The sequence below is a fragment of the Poecile atricapillus genome, chromosome 18 (assembly GCF_030490865.1).
Source record: "Poecile atricapillus isolate bPoeAtr1 chromosome 18, bPoeAtr1.hap1, whole genome shotgun sequence".
NCBI classification, from domain to species: domain Eukaryota; kingdom Metazoa; phylum Chordata; class Aves; order Passeriformes; family Paridae; genus Poecile; species Poecile atricapillus.
The window spans coordinates 322158-344805 of NC_081266.1; the positions used below are offsets into that span (position 1 = coordinate 322158).

At 42.4% G+C, this 22648-nt stretch overlaps 1 protein-coding gene across 2 annotated transcripts in view; it reads right to left on the reverse strand.

The window, feature by feature from the left end:
* Positions 1 to 15951: 15951 nt before the first annotated feature.
* FBLN1 (fibulin 1) overlaps positions 15952 to 22648 on the reverse strand; it is a 63332-nt gene continuing 56635 nt past the window's right edge. For both annotated transcript variants that reach the window (XM_058853040.1, XM_058853041.1), the window contains exon 17: positions 15952 to 17111. In XM_058853040.1, coding sequence (XP_058709023.1) covers positions 16972 to 17111 — 140 coding nt within the window. In that variant the 3' untranslated portion in view covers positions 15952 to 16971. The remainder of the gene's footprint in view (positions 17112 to 22648) is intronic.

Here is a 22648-nt window from a genome sequence, read left to right on the forward strand (position 1 = left end):
GCACATTTTTGAACTTAGATCAAATGAAGTTTTTTTCAATTTTTTTTTTTTATAAAAACAGTAAACAAATTTTTTTCCTCTTTGGTTAGATTATTCTCTGAAATTTTCCCAGTTTTGAAGTGAGGATAAAAATGTTTTTGAGCTTTTTAATTTGAAGGAGGAAAGAAAAGTTTATTAAAAGATTTGCAGCATTTGGATAAAACAGTAGTAAATAGAGTGTATCCTAATCTGGGTAGGAATGACAACACACAACTACTTTTATAATCACAATTTAAGTACAGAATACTGCAAATACTAAGTGCCAGCATTACAGTCTCAAGGAATATTGTAAAAATACACACCAAATTTGCTGATTTAGCAGCAGAAATAATACAATTAATTACTCAAAGGACATAAAGAGCTGAAGTGACAGTATTTTTTCCAGTCACACTGCAAATCAAGATACGTTGTAGGAGTTACCTCCAGGAGATGAAAAGCATACTGCTGACCCCAGGTGGAAAGTAGATGACTTTGTAAACAAAAGTTACTGTGGCATCAAGAAGCTGCCATTGACCTCAAACAAGGACAAGCATCTCCATGACCCCTGTGCACATTCCCACCTCTCAGTCCAATTCCTGCAGTACTGAGCATCTCTGCCAGTGCACACGGACTGAGCCTGTTTGCTCCACAGTGGTCCTTGAAAAGCCCTTACATTCTACAGACATGATTCACATATGCCCACACAAATTTCATCTCCTCTTTACATCAGTCTGCATTTACTGGAAAATTATGTCCGGGTTTGCCCCTACAATGAGCACAACACAAATACCACCAGGGCAGTATCTGAGGAGCATTTCTCATAAAAAGGGACAGCCTGCTCAACTGGCACTCAGTTTCCAGCACTGATGTCCCTCAGCAAAGGCAGAACTGTAGAACAGTGCCTGTTGAAAAGGGATCAGTTCTTAGCTCTGTTGGTATAGGGACAGTCTGTCTCTGGGAAGTTACCAAGCAGGGTGTTGTTTGTACTGGATGTTGGAGAAGCAGTGAGAAAGCCATGATTCCCTCTGAAAGATACCCAAGGAGAGTCTGTTCAGCTGGTACCAGCTGGGGTGAGATCTGAGCTGATGACTGTCTAGTGAAAAGGTCCCACAATTCGTCCCCTGCTCCACACACCAAAACTCTTGTTTGTACATTTCAGATTAACTTTACTACAGAATACGTCTTTGTACAATGCTGTGGAGTTGTGCTCATTGCATCATGTAGGTTACTGCTAGCTGGGGCTTGGAGCAGGGCTACTCCAGGAGCACACCAGAGACAAAATTCAGATACAGAGTTAGAACTGCCTCCTTGGATAGATCTCTCCACTGTGTTCTAGTTGGGAATATTCTCAGTTACTGCCCATATTACAGAACCACAGAATGACCAGGTTGGAAGAGACTTTCAAGATCATCAAGTCCAACCGATATTAGGGGCATATTATCCTCTCTTCCATTAAAGTTTAACAGCATTGCCTCACATATTATTGGAAAAGAAAGACAAAGTGCCGTCCACGTATGGCCACTTCTACTTCCTCCCCTCGCACCCCTGCAAAAGCCTCGTCACAAAACTTGCTCATGCACCCACGAGGGTCCCCAGCACTGTGAAGGGGCCTCATGTGTGCATGTCAAGAGAGGTGAGAGGAAGTTGTGGCCACAGGCTGAAAGGAGAAACCTGAAGGGTGATTTCCCCCTTGCCTTGTTGGTTTGGAGGGAGAGGGGAAGAAGGTTTTTCCTGATTCAAGCGCATATTTCCCTAGCTCAGCCTTGCTGAAGTACACATGCTTGTGGTTCATCCTCACAAATGCCACGTCAGGCCCTGTGCCAATACAAACACCAAGTCTGTCTTCAGTGTATGCAGGGGGAAAAAATAGTTCTATCTCACTCCAGATTAGAGAGTGTTTGCAGAGAAAGGGAGGAGATGAAGAGGGCTCTGATAGTTGTAGCTGAGTAATGCTGATCTCTGCCCTTAATAGGTCCTGTTGTGGAAGGCGCAGCTATTTGCCTTTGCGTGCTTTCAAGTTGATTATAATATAAAGGTATTCAAACGTACCAGGAAAAGATCTCAAAGGAACATATCTTAATTCAGTAGGATAAGAAGTTTGGTAGGACTGCCAGCATGCCTGGTGAGCTGAGGGAGAAACAGGTGCCTTAGGCCACATACCAGTGTGAAATCACTGAGTGTTCATTCCTGACAAAGACTTGGGAACAAGAGACATGAGACTTTTGGTTTTGTCTTTAAAATATTTCCATGTTATACAAATCTGCAAAGCCTCTGCTATTCTCAGCTGTTGGTAAAAATGTTCGAACCCAAGTTTCAAATAGACTGAAGCCTTGCATTCTATTTAGTTTTCTTGCCCTGGAGAGCCAATGCTATTTCTGCATGAAGCAGAAATACATGACAAAATTGAGTTGATTTAAGTAAGAACTTCACAAGAAAGGCAGCAACTGAAACGGATCCTGTTTGATCACCACTGAGGACTTCATGGAGGAAAAAAAAAGAAAATGTAACTTTGTTTGCAGGTAGTCAGTCCCTAAAAATGAAATTGAAAACAAAAGAGATCATATAAATTAATAAATTATTCATGACAATTGGTTTGACAAACATCAATCCATGCAGTTTTCATAAAGAATAAAGATCTTAGCCAAGTTTCCTGCCCTGTTAATTACATTGTCCCTACTTAAATTTCCTCTTCAGTTCAGCATTTTGCATGTTTTCCTCTCTGAAAACTGTCTGACAAACCTGAAACCTGCTGCTTGCCTTTCAATGCTGGGTAGTAGCTTTGGGTTTTGCTACAGGATTCATAATTCCTCTACCCCAATCAGCTTCATATTTCTTTAGGCTGAGAGTACTAAATGAAAGGAATTCAAGCCATAGAATTGCTAAATCTAATACTTCTAACGTTTTCATACTATTAAATATCTTACTGGCATTGAGTTTTAGCCATGTCAAACTCCAGCCAAATCAGCCCAGAAAGGACATTGACTTTTCCCAGCCTTCAAAAGCTGCTGCAGAGGTTTTCATCATTAGTTGAATTTCAGCCAGGCTACCCTCTGCAGCTATGAACATTGCATCCTAATGCTGGCTGGGGATTATTTGAATGGCTCAAGCTCAGCTTTGGGAGAAAGCTTCCAAATATTTCAGAAGCAGCTGAAGGCTGTTCCTGCAGCTCCACCTTTTGGGAGCTAGGGATCAACCAACCTGCTTGAGATGGTGACTTCTTTACAAGAAAAGGGCCTAACCTTGTTGTATTTGTGGCTGACATTAATCTCTAAAATATAAAGAATGAAGCACCTTGGAGGTTTTAAACATGCATTGATTCCTCACAGAAAGCTCTATAATGTGTTAGGCTGGAGATATTTTTATTCTGAATAGTTTCTGAAGCTTGTTCAGTGTCAGCAAGGAACCTCATTTATGCATGTACTTATAATAAGAATGTTTCCTTTCATCCTTTCTTTTTAAGATTCACTTGGATTCTTTGTGCTGGATTGAGAGGTGCTCAAAGTACACCATGTCAAATATGACAGTATCTGGTCCACATAAAATTCAGTAATATTCTTGTATGTTTGAAATGGATTTGGTTTCTAATCCTCCACTTGCAGCCTCAGACTAGACTGCAGACCAGAGACTTCATGACATGAGGTGTCAAGCACCCTCAGAACTGTTAGGTAATTTCTGTGCTCCAGTGAGAGAAATTTTCCTGTCCCTTTTTGAGAGAGCCCAGCACAAGGAGATGCTATCCTCTGTTGTTGGGCTGAAGATATTTGAAACATGCAGAAAGCATCCTGGATGCCATAAACTTCCAAAAACTTAGATGAGGACTACAGTACAAATCTGCCTCTGCTGGAAAAAGGAGGAATGTGTTGGTGACTGACAAAGGGACTGATCTAGAGTCCTTTGAAAATTATGATACATAAGGCTTGCACTGGGACTTGAACCAAGTCTGTGGTGGATTTTAAAATGAGAAGATATTGTGGCAGCCAACAGTGACCTTTAAGAGAAAAGGGTTCCCCCCGAAAAAATGGCCTCACTTGTTGGTTCCAGGAACTCGAGGGATGAGTGAAGAAACTAGCAACTCACAGATCCAGAACATAAACCCCTTTTTACCTCTTTTCACTCTTCTAGCATGGATTATGTTGCTTTGATGAATATCAGACATGTATTTTCCTTTCATCACTTTTCACGTTCTAAACCTTGCCTTGGACTCAGCCTCTGTTTCAGACTACTGAATATTATACATGCACGGGATCAATTTGGTGTATATAATGATAGGCATAATTGTTAAATTGGTTTCCAGTGTCTTTGAGGCTGTGTCCCTGCAGAATTGCAATTAAACACTTGACAAACCACAAGGCTATGCTAATCCCACTTCAAAAATTTCTGATGGCAAGGATGGCAGTCTGCCTTCCTTCTCCACTGAAAGATGGGGAGACCCAGCATTACTCAGGCTCTTAAAAATACTCTTTTTCGCCTTCGGTTCGATGGCTCGTGTTTCAGCTGTAACATTCTGCCTGAGTTGGCCATTGCTGTGTAACAAGCTCCTCTTTGTTCAGCCCTGCTACCTCATTTCTTTCTATTAGCCTTTAATCCCTGTCAGGGTTTCACCTTTGCAGCAATGAGGTCACAGCTCATGTTGATTGGGAAAGGAAATCCTGATGATTGTTGGTGACAGAAAGCTGATAATGCTGGTTTGGGCAGCAATAAATTCTCAGTCTCTAAATGAAGACTAACCTTTGAGCCAGAAATCACTTCTTTCAGTAGTTTTTTTGGGCCTCATTCACAAATATTTTCCCATGCTCAAGCTGGCTGACCTTTTGGGGCATTCAATGCACCTATGTTATTGTGCAGAACTGTTTTCCAGGGATCAAAATAAGCAGCCATCTATCAGTGAGAGGCAGGTGAAGTTATGAAATAAATCAATAGTGTTTTCCTCACTGGGAATGCAGCACTTGGAGCTCTCTGTAGCCTCTGCAACCGTAAGTGCCAAATTGGTCTCTGCTGCTGAACCATTCCATCCTATAAGCATTTTCATTTCTTCAAAAGGCTGGTGTTGTTGGACCACTTATTTTTCTTTTTTCAGGACAAAAGCACAACATGCAGAGTGATAAAAAAATGAAAAAGGGGTGAGCAGGAGTGGTTTGTGTTGTTAAATTAATATTGTTGACTCAAACAGTGATTCAGTAAAGACAGGTTTTAAATAACCCTAAGCAATGCAGATGCTTCTTTTACAACATCATAAACCATGTCTTTGGTATGGTTCACTACCTTAAATCAAGTGTGGCCCTTCTCTGCTGCAGCAACCATCATATGCAGATTCCTTGCACCTCCTGCAAGGACACAATTCCTTGCCAGCAGGGAGCAGCAGGGAAGTTCACCAACAGTTGAACAAGGAGAACTCTCCTAGAAATCCAGAACTTCAAATAATTGACAATACTGTCAAAACCTTATCTTCTGCACATTATATTTTCTTTTTCTTCCTGTTCCTCCTGCTGTTCCCCAAAACACATGTTCCATCAGTACACTGCAATCTGATCTCCTCCTAGTGCCTTATCCACCTACCAGAGCCTCAGTGCCCCCAAATACCTCCAGCACCCCCAAATATAGCTGCTTTGTCACTTATTCACTCCCAGACAGCCATATACATGCTCAATGCTACCAAGATATGAAAAGCTGGTGGCTGAAAGCTTTGGCTCCCTCCCTGCCAGCTCAGCCTGACTATTGTTTTTGTCTCTCAGCAAGCTGTACTTACCCCTTTGATCAAAATAACCCTGGACTCTGGTCTGAATGCAGATTTGAACTTTACAAATCGGGTTTTCTCAGCTAACAAAGTGAACATTTTTCTCCCTTTCCTCCCTGCAGTAACAGAACTCCCTGCTCCAACACACAGCTGGTAGCATTTTAGTCAGGCAATCCCTATGTAATCCATTCTAATTTTTTTCTTCCTTCCACAGTGTGTTGGTCTTCCTAATGGCAAAAATCCACTATGGTGAAAATTCTCTCTAAATACAGGCTCCAGCAAGGTTCCTGACGGGAGCAATTCAGACACCTGAACACCGATGTGCAGAAGGTGATTTAGGCTAGCCGTGGTACCCACACCAGCCTGGCAGAGGTGATGTAGGAGCCGTGGAAGATGCACCTTTCTGGAGAGGCAGTCAGAGCCCAGGCAGGCTGTACAAGAGCCTTGACAAGATCTCAGCTGATTTCAGACTCCTGAGCCTGTCCAGGCAGCCCTGTGCCATCAGAGGGGCAGATTGATTCTGTGCTCATACACAGAATAGGTAAATTTGGGACACACATTATCAAGGTTCAAAAACTAATCATATCTCAGTATGTTTGTATGCTAACTCTTATGCTTGCAGGTAACTACTTTATGTAACTTACACAGGTTTGCATGTATCAGATTTTCCAGTCCCTCTGTCAACTAAATCTACTGGCCTGTGGGTTAAACTCTTCAGAGGAGAGGAAACTTTGTTCCTTGAATTGTTTTGACTTCAGGATTCTCTCCTATCTTAGTTTAGCAAAAACTATAGTATTCCTAGACTTCGTATAAAAGACAAATTTTCATTAGAGAAATATAACTGGACTAAGATTCCTAAACCTGCCTCACATCTGCAGTCAAGCCCCACTTTCTTCACATGCACATCCCACTGTTATGGGCAGCTCAGGAGCTCAAGGACAGCAACAAACACCTGTGGGGCAGACCAGTGCTCTGTCTCAGTGCACAGAGTGAGCAGATACCCAGAAAATGCTGAAGTAAACTGAGCCCAGGGCCCAGGGAAGGGCTGTCCTTGGAATGCAGAGAGCAAGGAGCCAGCACACACAAAGTAGAGACCCAATGTCTCCTTGGACTGGGAGAGCAGCACAACAGCAAGGGTGAAACCGTGGAAAGCTGCTGCAATATGGAGAGCAGAACTGCTGGCCTGCCTGACCTGGTTTCCATTACCTGCCTGGGATGAGATGAAATTCCTTAAATGCAAGAACATTATCTCTGCAATTGGCTTGGATAGTCTGGCTCGTGTTTCTGCCCATAATTTGTGAGCCCTGAGAAGCTGGCAAGACAAAATACTGCATAAATGCATGGGGAAATACACTGCAGCATAAAAACCAGACGCAATGGAACCACAGCATCATTCCTCCCACAGTCCCAGGGCTCCCCTCCAGATTGATTCCTCTGGTTTGTGCTAGCTCCTTTGAGCATCTGGCCATGTTCTGCCATACTGCACAGCTCCATTTGACAAGAGCAGAAAATGGGCACATCCCGGAAGGGAGATGTGTGTGAAGATATGCTGATTGCTGATGGATGAATTCCCAGTGGATGGCACTTATTTCTCCCAGACCAGATTAAGCTTCCTTCCATGCATTGCAAGTAGCTTTTTGTGTGCATCTCTTTACCAGCAGTTTTTAACACCAAACATACTATCCTGCCTTTTTTACAGATCTGCTGCTAAAAAGATGGTTTTATGGTTTTAAATTATGAAGCTCATCTCCCAGGTTGTCTTCAGCTACCATACCTTGGCTTATACTGCAAAGAGATCACAGAGTAACAGCTGGACTCACACTGGGTGAAACCAAAGCAAGATGCTGTTGTGCTTCAGCCTCATGAATGTTCAGCACAATTGATCAGACTAGACCATTTCTGGGGAAAACCTGGAGAGCTTGTGTGTTTGCAGGAGGCGAACATCAACTCCTTTCCCTCAACTTTTTCAGTCTCCAGATGTGATCCTTTTATGCTTTACTGCTTGCTAGGGTAGACAGAGCCTACACATCTTGCTGAAGGGCACAGAGAGCATCAAGAGCAGTGTGATGACAAAGCTCAGCCCTCTGGTGCTGCTTCTTGAGACACATAACAATTACATGTACAGCTATAACCTACTGCAGCCACGCATCTGGGGCTACTTATGGCCTCATATCAGGATGCACATCTGACCTGCCACGAGCTGCAGTCAGACAAGACACCAGCCATCAGACAGGCCCATCCCTCTCATCTTTCTTTCCCACAGAAAAGTGCTTCTGTTTCCATCAATATGCTCCACAATGACCTGGGACATTTCCACCCACTGGCTTCTGATAAAACCTAGCCACGGATGCTGATACCACGTGGCTAATAATAGGTCAGCAGGACAAATCCTGTGAGACTGGAAATAATACAGCTTGGTGCTGATAGGATAAGTGGCAGTATCACTTTTCAAGTGATATTTATTGACTGCAAGCTCGAGGTGGAGAGGATGTATCTCATTCATCAGTGACTTTCTTCCACTCATTAAAGAGTGACTGTTTGCTCTTCTGTGTAGGCTGGTTGTATTTATTTGAATCATGTTCCCTCTGACTCTTATGAAATACTGACATTTCTATTCCTCAGTCCCAACTGAAGGGTCAATATCATGCTCAATTTGCTGCAAGCTTTACATATGTAATCTCTGGTTTAAATTTAAGGATGGACAATGGGAAAACACAATGTTACTTTCTAGCAAGTTCAGTATGTTAATTCATGTTCTAGTCACAGAAGAATGACATTAAAAAATGCCTTTCTGTAAATACCTTAGCACATACTTTCTTATTTGTTACACAGTCAAATGTTGGGGAGATTAAGGAGTAGATAATAAAAAGCATTGATATACCTAATACCACAGATAGCTAATCTGTCTTGACTCTTATGACAATGTCTCTAGGCATCTACAGATCTTCAGGAATCTGGCCATGTGGAAAACAGCTTTGGATCCATAGAGTCTGTCAAATATTTCTTGGGTTCCCCCCTCTCAAGAGTTTCTTTTTTGGTAAATAAAAAATACAGTTGATATGTTATAGAGGATCTAGTGCATTAAGCATTGTAGAAGAATCAAAAAGAAAACAGAGGGTGGGGAGAGAGCTAGCAAAAGATGTTCAGTCATTAATGAAATTTACTGGTCAAAACTAATGGCAATGTTCCATGAACTTGAATAAGGCAAATTCAGACCATTAACTACAACTAAAAGAGAATAAAAAAAACTTGTGTGGACAAGACACCCATGCAGTGTAACTTCAGAGACAGATGCTACCCAGTTATTTCAATGTGGTGCATTTCTGAGTCAGAACCAAGGCTGCATTTACCCAAATGATCCTTATTTGTGCATGAGTTCAGTTTCATGAATAATTATCATCTACAAACAAACAGAGAAGTTTACATCAGCCTAGTGGCTTACATGATATTCCAAAAGGAAACACCAAAGAGCCTGGCAGGTGCCAAACAACTGTAGAGGGCAGGGAGGAAAACATGTATACAATTACAATTGCAAAGGAGATTAAATGAGCAGAACACTGCTGCAAATAATCAGACTGCTTTTACAAACTCCTTCAAAAAATCTAATGTATACTCTTTCACATACTGCAAATAATTACATTCTTGGATTTCCTTTAATCTCACATATGTGAGACTTACAGCCTTGATTAAGGCCTCTGTGTTTGAAGGTGATTTGTTGAATTGATATGTATCTGATAGGTCCCAACACAGCACTGTGAATTAGTCGTGGCTAATTTGGTTATAGCTATGCTTTACCTTTTTTTTTTTTTGTTATGGCATTTTCTCTCTCCCACTCATAAGGAGAAAACTACCTCTTTCATGCCAAAGTTGTTATTTGTCATTTTAAAGGCTTCTGACAGTTCAAGGAAAGGACCTAGGGACCAAGAGCTGTAGGTGGGAGCACTTCAGGGTACAGAGCCCATGGACTGGCTTTGCAGGATCAAACCAACCTTTCAGGATCTTCCCAGCTCAGGAGATTCCACAGCAAGAGCCGATGGAAGCCACTCCATGAGCCCACCCTCACCCCCCACAATATGGGGGCAGAGCTGTGCCCTCTGCTGAAAATATTTTTCTTTTTGACCTCCCCAGCAGGAGGACTGCCACCTTGCAGTGTTTCCAGACAGCCTTTCCACTCTTTCTGTCAAGTTTATGGGTTATGAATTTAAAACACTTCCAAAACCTCTCTTAACATTTTCATACAGCTAAAGATACATATTGAAGACAAACCAGTTAATAATATTTCCATGTTCTCTCAAAGTGTCTGCCACCTGAGGGTTCAGTACAACTGGCTTTTATTTACAAAATATCAGAATGTGGGTTTTACAGATAACTATCTACATAATCTCCATACACAGAAGGAATGGATAAAACATGAAGAAGTAAAACACTTGCCCAAGGTCTCTTTGAAATGCTGTGTGCCTGATAAATCAGCAACTCTTCATTGACTTCAATAGACACCAGTTTAGGCTTTTAATGTTATTGCCAGAAGATGAAACAAAAGTTAAAATGTCCTGACCCCAGTGCAGTTGCAGAGAGTAATTGTATGATTCTGCTTTAGATAATTTTGGAACCCTCCAGCCCCTGGACCTCCTTGGCTTGCCCCAGAGAAACCACCCAGCCTTGGCTCAAGAGAGCAGGTAGAAGGCAGGGCAGGTACACTGAGCCCAGTGTGAGTGAATGCAGAGGCACAAGGAGCTCTTCAGTGCATTGCTCCCCTCTGTGGGTTCCCAGGCTGCACTCAGGCTGCTGGACATCCCTGGCTCTGGACACGGTCATCAGTCCAGCCTCTCCATTTCACCAGCTCAAACTCGACCACCATGGAAAAGAGCACAGACCAGGTGGGTCCCAGTCCCTCTTGCCAAAGCCCTGCCTCCGTGTCTCAGAGGAGATGGGTGTCCAGAGAACAGGGGGCTGAGCTTTGCTGCAGAGACACCAGAGAAGCTCTGCTGACCTCATGGAACTGCTGCTCTCCCATTTCTCTCCCAACAGAAAGGCTCCTGCAGAGGCAGCCTCTATTCCAAGCATCAAATACAACACTACTGCTAAAGAGGGGGTTTCCAGATCCTATCTCCTCCTGACTATGTGTGCCTGCTCAGAGTCCTTGTGCCCCTGCCCAGGTAAGCCCATGTCCATGGAACTCTGGTTTAGCAGCTTTCTAACCCTGTTCCAGTAAGCAGTGCATCTGCAGATCTGGGAAATTTTGTGGGTTTAGGGGAGAAAAAAAGCAGCTCATTTTCTCAGTGCCCTTCAGTGGGAGCAATCTTGTAGCCACTCACACCTACCAGATAACTGCACTTGGCCAGGCATCAAAACCAAAGAGAAGCCTCAGTCACCAGTTTTTTCAGTGTAACCTTTGCCTGGGAGGAGCTCAGGGAAGCCCAGGTGCTCTCAGACCACTTTAATATTCCCTTCCCAGCTTGCTAACACAGATACTTTCCTGCCTCTTTCTGCCCATCTCACCCCTGTGACCACCTTCTCTGGTCTCTGACACAGAGGCAGCAGCTCCACAGCACAGCAGCTTATGGGGCAGAACATCTCATTTCTCTTTTTTTACACAGGCATCTGCAGCTGAAATACTCTTTCCATGTTCCCAGCTGTTCCCCATCTGAGAAACTTAAGGAGAGGGCAGTGGAATAAGGGGTCAGGTGTAAATCTTACTCAGGGGAGAAGTAAAAAAGAATTGTAATCATAAACATTTAGAGAGCTTTCTAGCCAGAGATTCTTCTACATTGTGGATTTTTCTACAGCGAGTTGGAAAAAACCAAGTTGCTTTTATGAGTTGAAGAAACATCGCTAAAATCAATCAATGCATATAATTCACGACAAAATTAACCTCACCACTGCTAAAGAAAAAAAAGTTTACCATGACTTGTTAACTGATGGGGTCTGATAAAAAAAAAAAAAGTATGAGATTTAGTGGCTGCAAATTAGATCCTTAATCTGTAAGATGTAAAGTACATCATAGGTTGAAGGCTAGACAGTCCATTTTTCTTCAAGTTTTTGGCAGTTGTTTTACAAACTACTTCATCCTCTTGATACCACAGAAAATCTGGTGCTTCCTGGTAGACCTGAACAAATGGTCACCAGCTCAATAGGTACAAACGTACACAGTTTTTCTTTGGAAGAGAAAAACCCCAATTTTTTTCTAATTTCTAGCTTCTAGACAGCTGGCCAGAGTTCAAGCACCATTTAGTACTTTCTGGCTAGCCTTAGTTAAACACATATTTGTAATTTTCAAAACCTAAACTGCAGTTACAGAGTTATGATGGTATCCATTACAGTAGTGCTTTTTATCATTATTACAATTTCTGCTCAAATGTTGGCAATATTAGGACAATTCAGCAACATGTAATTTAACTTACCTCACATCCAGAGTCAAGGGTGGTTGTTCTCATCAGGTCCAAGGTCATTTGTGGGTTGCCTTTAGATAAAGTTGGTTTTGGCTTTGCCTGAGTGGAGGAACCCAAAATCTTTTATCAGCTGCCCCTGGCCCCATCACTGTATGACCTGCACCAGATCTCACTCATGTGAGGTCAGTTAATGACAAAAAAAAAAAAACCTTACCATCTTCAGGATCAACCTGCAAATGTTGCTCTGTGAGCATGGCCAGCCCAAGATACCCATCACCTATGGTGTGATACACCACAGCTGCTTTCCTTTGATGCCTATTGGTTTTTACCTTCTTTTCTTTTATATATTCTCAGTACTATTTACACATATATTTGCTTGTTAGCTTAATGAGCTCTGTAGCTTATTATTGCATTCATAGCAAGTTTTCCCAGTGCTTTCCCTGCCCTTTCCCTAGGTAAGAAGACAGAACAAATTCCAGAGCTTCAAGCCCAGGGGGTACAAGGCCCCTCTCCTATTTTAGTTCTTTCTGGGAACCAAGGCTGAAAACAGCATTTTGAGACAGAGAAGGGGCTTGACTTCAGGGAATTGACAAGGGAATTGCATCACCATGTGTCGTCCCAATTGGTACTTTTTATCAATTATGCTAATTTCCTGAAACCCATAAAAATGTATGCACCGCTGTGGGGGTGGACTTTTTTGGACATTCTTCCATAACTGCTCCTGGAGCTTCAATACAGAATCCACTTTTATATTGCCTCCTATATTAATACTACCTTGAGTTTCATTTCTAGGTTGAAAAAGGCATCACTTTCCATTTGATTTATTCATTTTAATTTAAATGGGGTGACTCCCCTTCCATCCAAGCAATACCAAAGCCAGACTTAAGCTAGGTGTGACTGTGGGGTAACTGTGCTTTGCCCTCACAGGCTCAAACACCATGCAAAAATCATAGAATCCCAGAATGTCTTGGGTAGGAAGGGACCTCAAAACTCATCCAGTCCCATCCCCTTCCACTAGATCAGGTTGCTCCAAGCCCCATCTAACCTGTTCTTGGACATTTCCAGGGATGTGGCATCCACAGCTTCTCTGGGCAATGTGTGCCAGGCCCTCACCATCCTCACACAGAAGAATTTTTTCTCTAATATCTAGTACAAACCTGTTTTCTGTCCATTCCCCCTTGTCCTGTCACTCCAGGCCTTTGTAAGTAGTCTCTCTCCATTTTTCTTGCGGGCTCCCTTCAGGTACTGGAAGGGGCAATTAGGTCACCCCATAGCTTCTCTTATCTGGGCTGAACAATCCCAATTCTCTCAGCCTTTCCTCACAGAATATGTGGTCCAAGAATGAAGTTTAAAAGAAGGTGGCCAGAAACTGTCCTATGAAAGTGTCCCTCCTGGCATGATCTGGCCATGATGCAGAGTATCATGACAAAACATTTGAGTATGAAGGCAAATGTGCCTTTGTCTGTCTGCAGTCACCCCAGGATGGGTTTTCCCTCTGCAGCTGTTCAAAATCTCTCTCCTTGGTCTGGTGATCATGTTTAACTTCAATTGCTCAGTTACAAGTAAACACTTGTTGATAGGAAAAAAATAAAGAGATGGATGCAGAGAATGAAAATATGGAGAGGGAGAGGAGATTTCAATAAAGAAAAAGAGGGGAAAACCCCAATGAAATGGGATAAGGTGAAAGCAAAAAAAAGGGAGGTCATTACAGAAGAGATAGCACATTCTTAGCCACAGCAGGAATAAAAGATCTTTCATCAGGCCAATGTTTTGGAGACTTGGTGAGTGTACTTTATGTCTCTGTCTCGGAGCAGTGATTTTCAGGCAGTCTCACACCTCTCGCTCTCACCACAGGCAGCAGGAACAGAGGCACTTGGAGAGCAGAAGTGATGTGGGAAGGGCTCTGACGTTCCTTGCTGTGTCAGAGCAGAGAGCCCTGCTCTGGAGAGACCAGAGGGGAGCTGGAGGAAACAGCATCCCCTCCATCCTCTGTCTGGGAGGACAGGAGCCGAGGGCACACAGGCATGGTCTGCCTGTAGGCAGGTTGGAAACCTCAGCCAAACTTGGGCCCCTGCAATATAAATCACATTCTAGATCCTTTCCCTAGGGAAAGCAGCATTCCTTTACCCATGGCTAGGCACATGCTAGCCAGCCTGGAGGGGCTCTGGCTGTTACATCAAAACCCTGCTCACTCCAGCTCTCTTGATCAGCTTTGGTCAAGAGAGAACAATCAACTGCTGCTTTTGAAGGTGACTGACTGCAAGCCCTTGGGATGAGCATCTCTGGAAGACTGAAGCTGATAGCCTTTGAAGAGCCAGCAAAAATGCCAGTTTAGGGAAGAGACAGATTTTCTTTCATTGTTTCTTTCAGAGATAATGTCTTTTCAACAAATCAGAAGAAGAATGTTTAATTAGTTACCATAGAATCATAGAGTATCCTGAGCTGGAAGGGACCCACAGAGATCATCAAAGTCCAGCTCCTGGCCCTGAACAGGACACCTCATGTGCCTTTGGGTGTTTGAAATGCTCCTTGAGCTCTGGATGTTGAGTGTGCTAAAAATCAAAAGGGAACAGGCAGCCAGTGGACCCAAACTCAAACCTTGCTACAGAAAACAGATGAGAAGACACAATAACAAGATAACAGATCTGTCCACAGTAGAAAGAAATTGCAGAATGCTGTTATTTGCTGATTTTTTTTTTTAAATTATATTATGGAGCACACATATTTATTTTGATTTTACTGAATTCCAACAGCCTTGTCTCATGTGGCTACTTGGAATCACCTCAGAATAATTTTGAAGTCCCCCCAAAAAAGTTACTCTGCTGTCCTTAGCATCATTTGCTTGTCTTGAGACCACTGTGCAAAAAGTAGATAAGACTGCATATTTTTCACTGTGTTAATATTTTCCCTACTGTTCCTAAGAGTGGTATTATCACAATTCACGAGCAGAAAAATAGGTTAAATGAACCACATCAACCACAGCCAACCAGCACTGGCTCTGTATGTGACGTAGCCAATGGTAAAGGGAACTGATGCTTTGTTTAACCTCTGTGAAAGCCCACCAAGCTGGGAAAACCCATCCTAAGTGACGAGGGCATCCCAGTGCTGGGTTACTTGTCCAGCTGCATTAGTGATCTCATTGGTGTCAAGAGTGAGACTTGAAATGAGTTGTCAAGCTCAGATGGGTAGGAAAAAGGCAATGTGGGCATGGCATGAACATCTCCATCCTTGCCCAGCACGTGAATGCAAACATAAATACTGTTTTCCTACCCAATGTAGCTTAACACCACCACAGAATATAGAAAAGTCATGTGTCAGCATCCCTGTAAAAGCTATTTCTGGCATACTAAATGCAAACTGCTAGAACACTGCAGGAGGGTTGCTAGAGGCTGGTTCTCACAAGAAACATCCCTCAGAGCCCACACTCTTGTTTTCTGCTGCAAAATGGCATCTGCTATTTTCTGCATCAATAACATCCTCCCAAACAGACACAGACCACAAACATTTTATTAAAAAAGTAAAGGTAGCAGGATCACACTGACCTTAAAGTTCATCCAGTTCCAACCCCCTGCCATGGCCAGGGACACTTTCCACTGTCCCAGGTTGCTTCAAGCCCCGTCCAGCCTGGCCTTGGACACTTCCAGGGCTGGGGCAGCCCCAGCTTCTCACAGTAGCCTGGTTCATGCTTAGTGCCAATAATGACCGAGAATGTTTGGTTTGAGTGAGGAGTATGTGTATGATGAATTTTCTTACAAAAGCTGTATCATATAGTTTCCCTGTGAATCAGAAACCATGGCATACTTCAGAGTATTTCCCATCTGACCTTCTTTATTTCCTCATAACAAACATAACAAAATGAAACATGGAGTTATTTATTTCCTGTTCTGTAATAAAAAAGATACAGTGTTTTGATGCCCAGAAAATACATTAAACATTCATTTATTTGTGAGATTTTCATTATATTATTACATATGCCTTGGTTTGGTGCATAGAAAATATACAGTTTAACATGCTAATTTTATTAACAATTTTAAAAAGGCATGGAGCTTTATAACACACAGGAGATATGGTCTGAGTTTCCAACATATTGCTGAGTACTGGTGAGATTGGAAGTTAAGCAATATTCTGTGTTCCTGTAACAGATTCATTTCAGTGAGAGGTACTTGTTTAATTAGAATCAAACAATCTTACAATGAAATAATAAGTACCAGAAAGAAGGAGTATTTTTTTAATATGTGCAATACCTTGTTAGTCTCTAAGTACTTCTAATTCCTTTTGCACTTCCTCTGGTAGCTGCAGCTGAATGTCACTTCTTAGATATCCAGGATGAACTTTTCAGGAATAATTAGCAATTCTGGGGGCCTATTCAGAGGGCCCAAACCTAACTATTTATCACTCTCTGACAATCTTCTTCAAGGTAGCTAATTTGAGGTGAAATTATTAATCCTTATCCAACTTCTTCCATCCAAAGACACCATATACTCATCCCAATGAACTCTGACATCTATTTTGTTCCACAGCCTGTCACTCATGTTATCTGGCCAAGGAGCAATATTTGAGATCTGTCCAAACATTTAGAAAAGTTTTAAATTTCACCAGGCAGCTGAGCAGTTTTACACACTACATATTTATACAAACAACTACATCAGGCTCACTTAATTTGCTCCACCCTATGTCTAATCAACATAATAGCTTGTTATTTGTCTTAAACTATAAACCAAATATTTAAAAATAAAACAAGAAAGAGCACTATTGGGTTTTAAAAACAAGTATATGACATAATAGCTTGTGGTAATGTTTCAGGCTGGAGCACTTGCTCGTGGGTGTCCCTCAGAACCAGTACTCAGACACAAAGACGTGGACGTTGACGATGTTGCGGTGAGACACCACCCCACCCATGACATAGTTCATCTCCAGTTTCAGGATGGCATGGAAAGGTCCAATTATGGGCCTCACCTGGCGAACTACACCTGTTGGGACAGAAAGAGGTTGCTGAGATTAGCAGGAGAATCTAGCTAATTCCAGGGGAGCTACACCACCCTTGGTGTTCAGTACAGCCCAGGGAAAGGTATTTTATCTATTGGGTCTGTAAATAGCTTGCAAGAAAGCTTGTAAAAGAAGGATAAACACAACTTCTTAGTCAAAATATTTTGAAGATTTATAATACACTTAAGTGTTGCAAATGGCAAAATTCTGAAATCAGTACTTTTTTTTAATTTGGAGACATAAATTCAATAAGCATGCTGTGACACTGCTTCTGCATAGGGCAGAAGGATATTTCCCTTGTAACCCAGAACACACATTGCTTGGAGGAGTACATGAGCACACCTGGGAACACCATGCAATTCCTGGTATCATGTTGAAAACCTCTTTTCGTTTGGAACAGTAGAAACCACCTGTATTGCATCAATAAAATCAACCCTTCCCTTGTGAACATCAGATGACACCAGTTTGTGAATGATTAATGTTCTGAGTCATGGATGGACAAACCCACTGGACACAAGGAGAAAAGGGGGCTATCTCTGCATCTGCTCCCATGTCATCCTCACGTGAATGGTGGCCATTCCTTCACCAACACTGGGGCTAGATAAGGAAGGAAGCAGTAAGGGAGAAGCTGTGTCCACATCCCAGCTAGGTGCCAGGGCAGGCCAGGGGCAGCCAGGTTCAGCCAGAGACACACATCACAGCCTGGCTCATGGATGATGCTTGGCCAGAGTCAAACTGAGGAGGCAACACGTGGGGCAGGGTCCAGAACAAGCAGATCCTCAGCTGTGCTACAACCAGACACCAGCCCTCTTCCAGCAGTGTTCAGGTAGGGACTGATGCTCACATTGGGCTCCTGGGCTCTAGGTAGGGTGTGGGAGGTGACCCTGGGGAGGCACATCTGGGTCAAGAGGAGTTATCTGTGCCTTGATGCAATGTGGCTACACAGAATAGTGATACAGCTTCAGACCTACAAAACAAAGTCAACACAAGCTTTGCCATTGACTCCAAAAGCTCCAGATCAGGTTCTAAATATATTCTCACTTCCTGTTTATTTTCTAGGCCTGGTGTTACAGAGTAGGCAGCTACCAAACTGCTCTCATCTGAAAAGGATGTCCCCAGATGTCAAAATCACATGAAGCCAAGGTCAGCCAGCAGGCACAGGGAGTCTGGTGGGGACTCCCCTCCACAGACACCTCCTGACAACAGACTGCTTTGACAGGGAGTTTGATTCAGAAGGAAATGTACAGTTTCAGGAAGGATGATTTGAGATATATACTCCTCCTGCATGCTAGGGACTATGTTTCACAAGAAGGCAGCACACCAGTACCATCAGCTCCTGCAGCTGTTCCCTATGAACACTGGCCTGAGGTCTGATGGGAGACATAAACGTTTGCTTCTGCAGGCTGTCAGCACCTTTTCCTAAGGCAGTGATGACATTACAGTTCTGTCCTGTTCAAACACTAACTAGTATCTTCAGCATGAAGTGAAATTGCAAACTTCTCACCACAGTCACTTTGCCTGCCATATTTGATGAATACACTTTTTAAGCATCCTGCCCCCTACAATTTATATGCATATATATAAATATATAAATATGTATACTTACATTTTATTTTCTTTAGCTTTCTTGGCTACCCTCCTGTATCTTATAAAAATGACTGGGCTTGGCAGATGATGTATTGAAACAGAAAGGCCTTGCTTAAATTGGCCTCCCTTTAGGGTAGCATTTAAAGCACTTTGCTAACAACACATCACATTATTGCAGGAACTCCTCTAACTGAGAACCACGGAAATGCACAGCATTGAAATCACTCACTGCTGGCAATTCTTAACCAACCCCGTGAGCAGCTCCTGCAGGTCAACCACCAAGCCCTAGAGAGCAAAGGCTGCTGGTTTTATTTAGCAATCCTGTTATAGCATTCTACACTTTCTGTACTACTCCATTAGTTTACTCTGCTCTGGAGGTGGGAATGCAAATGGTGTTTTCTCTGCTGTGCTATGCCACAGTGTGGAAAATATTCACACATCACTGATGCAGCATTCAAATCCATTAGGAACATTCTCATTCCAGTTGAGATGCACCCGGCTAAGAGGCAGGAAAAAAGAAGCAATGGGCAAACAGTGCAATGGGCAGTCCATGGGGCAGAGCCTTTTAGCACAGTTCTCTTGCTGCAGTTTTAAAATCCAGCCTATAAAATGGCTTGAGAAATGAATGCCACACATGCTGACAGCTATATTGAAGAAAGAAATGTAGAAAGAATACTCTGACAATAGTTATTTCTATAGTTTGTTGTGCCAGTGTTCTAGAGATCCTGAAATGACCATCACTGCAGGAACTATTTCCCTTCCCTCCCATTAATTAAATCAGGATGATACAGGATAATACAGGCAAGTGGCTTCGTCCTACAGCATATGTGTACGGATAAATTCATTCTGAATGGGTAGAATGAAAAAAAAAAGAAGTTAGAAGAAACCCTTGAAATGTTCTTCTGGACAAAATCATATGAAAGGTTTGCTGCACTTGGCAGATTCACTCCTTGAGAGCTTTGCATTTTTGTTTTGTGACAAGTGTTAAAATGGAAAACTTGAGTATTTTTCTCCACCAAACTCAAGGACAAAAGCAGGTGGAAATCATGCAAGATGCTTCCTGTGTCTGATTTTCTCCTGTCTCAGATTTTCTCCTGTCTCAAACCTTTCACATCACCTAGGAGGGAGGCATAGCTCTGCCAGACCCAAACAAGGCCAGCAGTCCCTTGCTGCCTCATACAAAAGACTAAAGAAAATTTTTGAGGTCTAGGCCTGGCCCATGTACTTCACATACATGGCTCAATGAATCAGTCAGTATTTCAGAAGCATTTAGCCCAGGACACATTTGAAGAAGCCACATGTAGTAATTCTGGGTGTAATTTTAAGTTACATGGACTTGTGAGACACTACAACATTTGCATAAACATGCTGTTTCACTGTCCCTTGTTGGCAAACGAATGGGTCCAGATTTGTGGTCTGGCTGCTGTCAGCATTTATAGCTGAACACTAAATACAAAATCATACCTTATAGGAGCAGGAAGGTTACGATTTTTAAATGCACTGAGAAGTCAGGAAATGTAAAAATTAACCAGCTGCTTTTTGATCTCTTTTTCACCCATCTAAATCCAAAGTAGCTGGATGGAGCCACTCAGATTTGCCATGGGAATAATTGCAGACTGGGACTTGGTCCTTGTCATGGGGTAGCTTTACTTTTAAGACAGATTGGAGAGAGGGGAAGTGAAGCTGCTAGTGGCTGATGGGAGTTTTTCTTCTTGACTAATTATCAGTCATTTTTAAGAATTGACAGCAGATCTGACTATTAAAAAGTGAATTTAACTTGTAAACACTTCCTTAAGAAGTCCACTCAGAGCTCTGAAGTTTAATTTCATTAATGCTTGGGCTTCTCTAGAAAGCTTTGATTGCTGAAATGCATCAAATAAAGAGGACATAAAGAGGTGTCATCACATTAATATATTTTTTGGTCAGAAACAAATGCTGAATATTTTCAAAGCTATTACCTGTCACATTGGATCATATGGAGCCTTGGTATTATGAAAGAATTAGAAACAATCTTTGATTTTACTGAGGTTTGGCTAGTTGACAAATGCTGTGATCTTTATTAAGGATGCTAAATGACTTCAGAGAGATGCGCTGTTATCTTGGTTTGGCAAACTTGAAGTGCTTTTAGATGTCTGGTTTGCCTTCCAGCCAAACCTTGCAATGGGTTTCAATGTAGACAATGCTGTGAAATCACTCATGCCTAAAATGCAATAACTATACTTGAAGTAGCCTCATTAAAAAATAGTTTCCATCGTGTATTTTTTGATCTTTCCTGTTCCCTCTTTAAAAATGTAAGATGCTCTATGTAATAGAAGAGCCTTACATATTACAAAAATAGGTGGGAAAACTTCAGCAATGAACGTTCAAAATGTGCAAAATCACATATATCAGCCTCGTGCTGCTTTATTCTCAATATCTGATTTACAGGGGGCTTCATGTGAGAGTGGCTGTGTTTACCCTGCCTGTCCCACTATTGCATTATTCTGATTCAGCCACACTTGGGTCCATGGCACCTGGACAATTAACTATTGCAACCCTCTCAACAAAAGCTTTTCTTGGCAAAGAGCCGCAGTTATGGCACACAGCATGATATGGCTCTATGATTTGATTTGCCATGGAAGAAAAAGTACCTGATCCTGAGGCTTTGACACAGAAGCCCCTGTAGAGTGCTCAGTTATCCCCTTGAGGCAACAGCTCTGCTGTTCCTGTTTACAGAATTCTGACAAGGAAGCTTCCTGAGCTTTCATGTGTGTTAATTCCTGACCAGTTCTCAAAGACTGAAATAAGGGCTCACTGAACTACATTTTGCCCCTTTAAAAACAGAAGTTAAAGTAGGGTTGTTTTTAAGTGAGCCAGGCATCTGTGTGTATATATTACATATATATACATACTGGGAAAGATTCACAATATGCCTTGGGTCTTATCTTCCTTTTCCATTTTCATAGGGTGTGCAGGCACTGCTGCAGGAATAAAATGGTTGCTATCAATACACAAACTCAGATGCAGCAGCAGAAGCAATTGAATCACAGTATTATTTAGACTAGAAAATATTTTCAGGGCCTTTGAGTCCAACCTTTGACCAAACACCACTGTCTCAACTAAACCAGAGCTCTGAGTATCACTTCCAGTTCTATTTCATGCTCAGAGATAATCATAAAAGCAGGTCTTTGACTACTTTTAACTGGGGCAGAGCACCTCAGAAAGCTGGATTCACATAGACATCTGCCAGAGGAATTCCTATAGTATGTTTCTTGGTGAATTGGATTTCAAACCTGGCTTTATTTGCTGATTTATGCAGCATCTCAGCCCACTGTTTAACATGAATACCAGAAAATGCATGCTATGCAATCTGAACCAAGGACTTTGGTGCCCTTTGCTGTCCCTAACTCAGTCCATTTCTTTCCCAAGCTGTCAGGTTTTATACTTCACACCACAGTTCACAAAACTTCATCAGAGCCACAGTGTAATTTATCTGCCTTCTGAGCCTTATGGAAACTGTAAGCAAAGATGGCCTGTATGAGTGGGTTTGTAATGCCTTGTACCACCCGAGAGGTGAGATGAACACAGATCAAGGAGAAGAGTTGGATTAACCAGACACTTGCAATGTGCTAGAGTGAAATTTGGCATTAGCAAGGTTGTTCCACTTGAGATCAAGGCTCATTCTCATCAGAAAAACACCTTCAGCATTTCTCAGACATGAAATTAAAATTCGCCTCCAGCTCAAGGTGCTCCTTTCCCCCAGAGGAGCTCTTCATCCTCATTTTTTTCCTGGAGGGGAGGGAGGTTGTTGAGCAATTTGATTACTGAGCAGTGCAGTCAGCAGCACGCTGAAAGGGCAGGTTTAGGCAGTAAATCTAGGATCCTATTTACCAAATGGCTTCTGGGCACCCTCACCTCGAATGGGCAGCTGCTAATTTCAACAGGGCGACCCGGC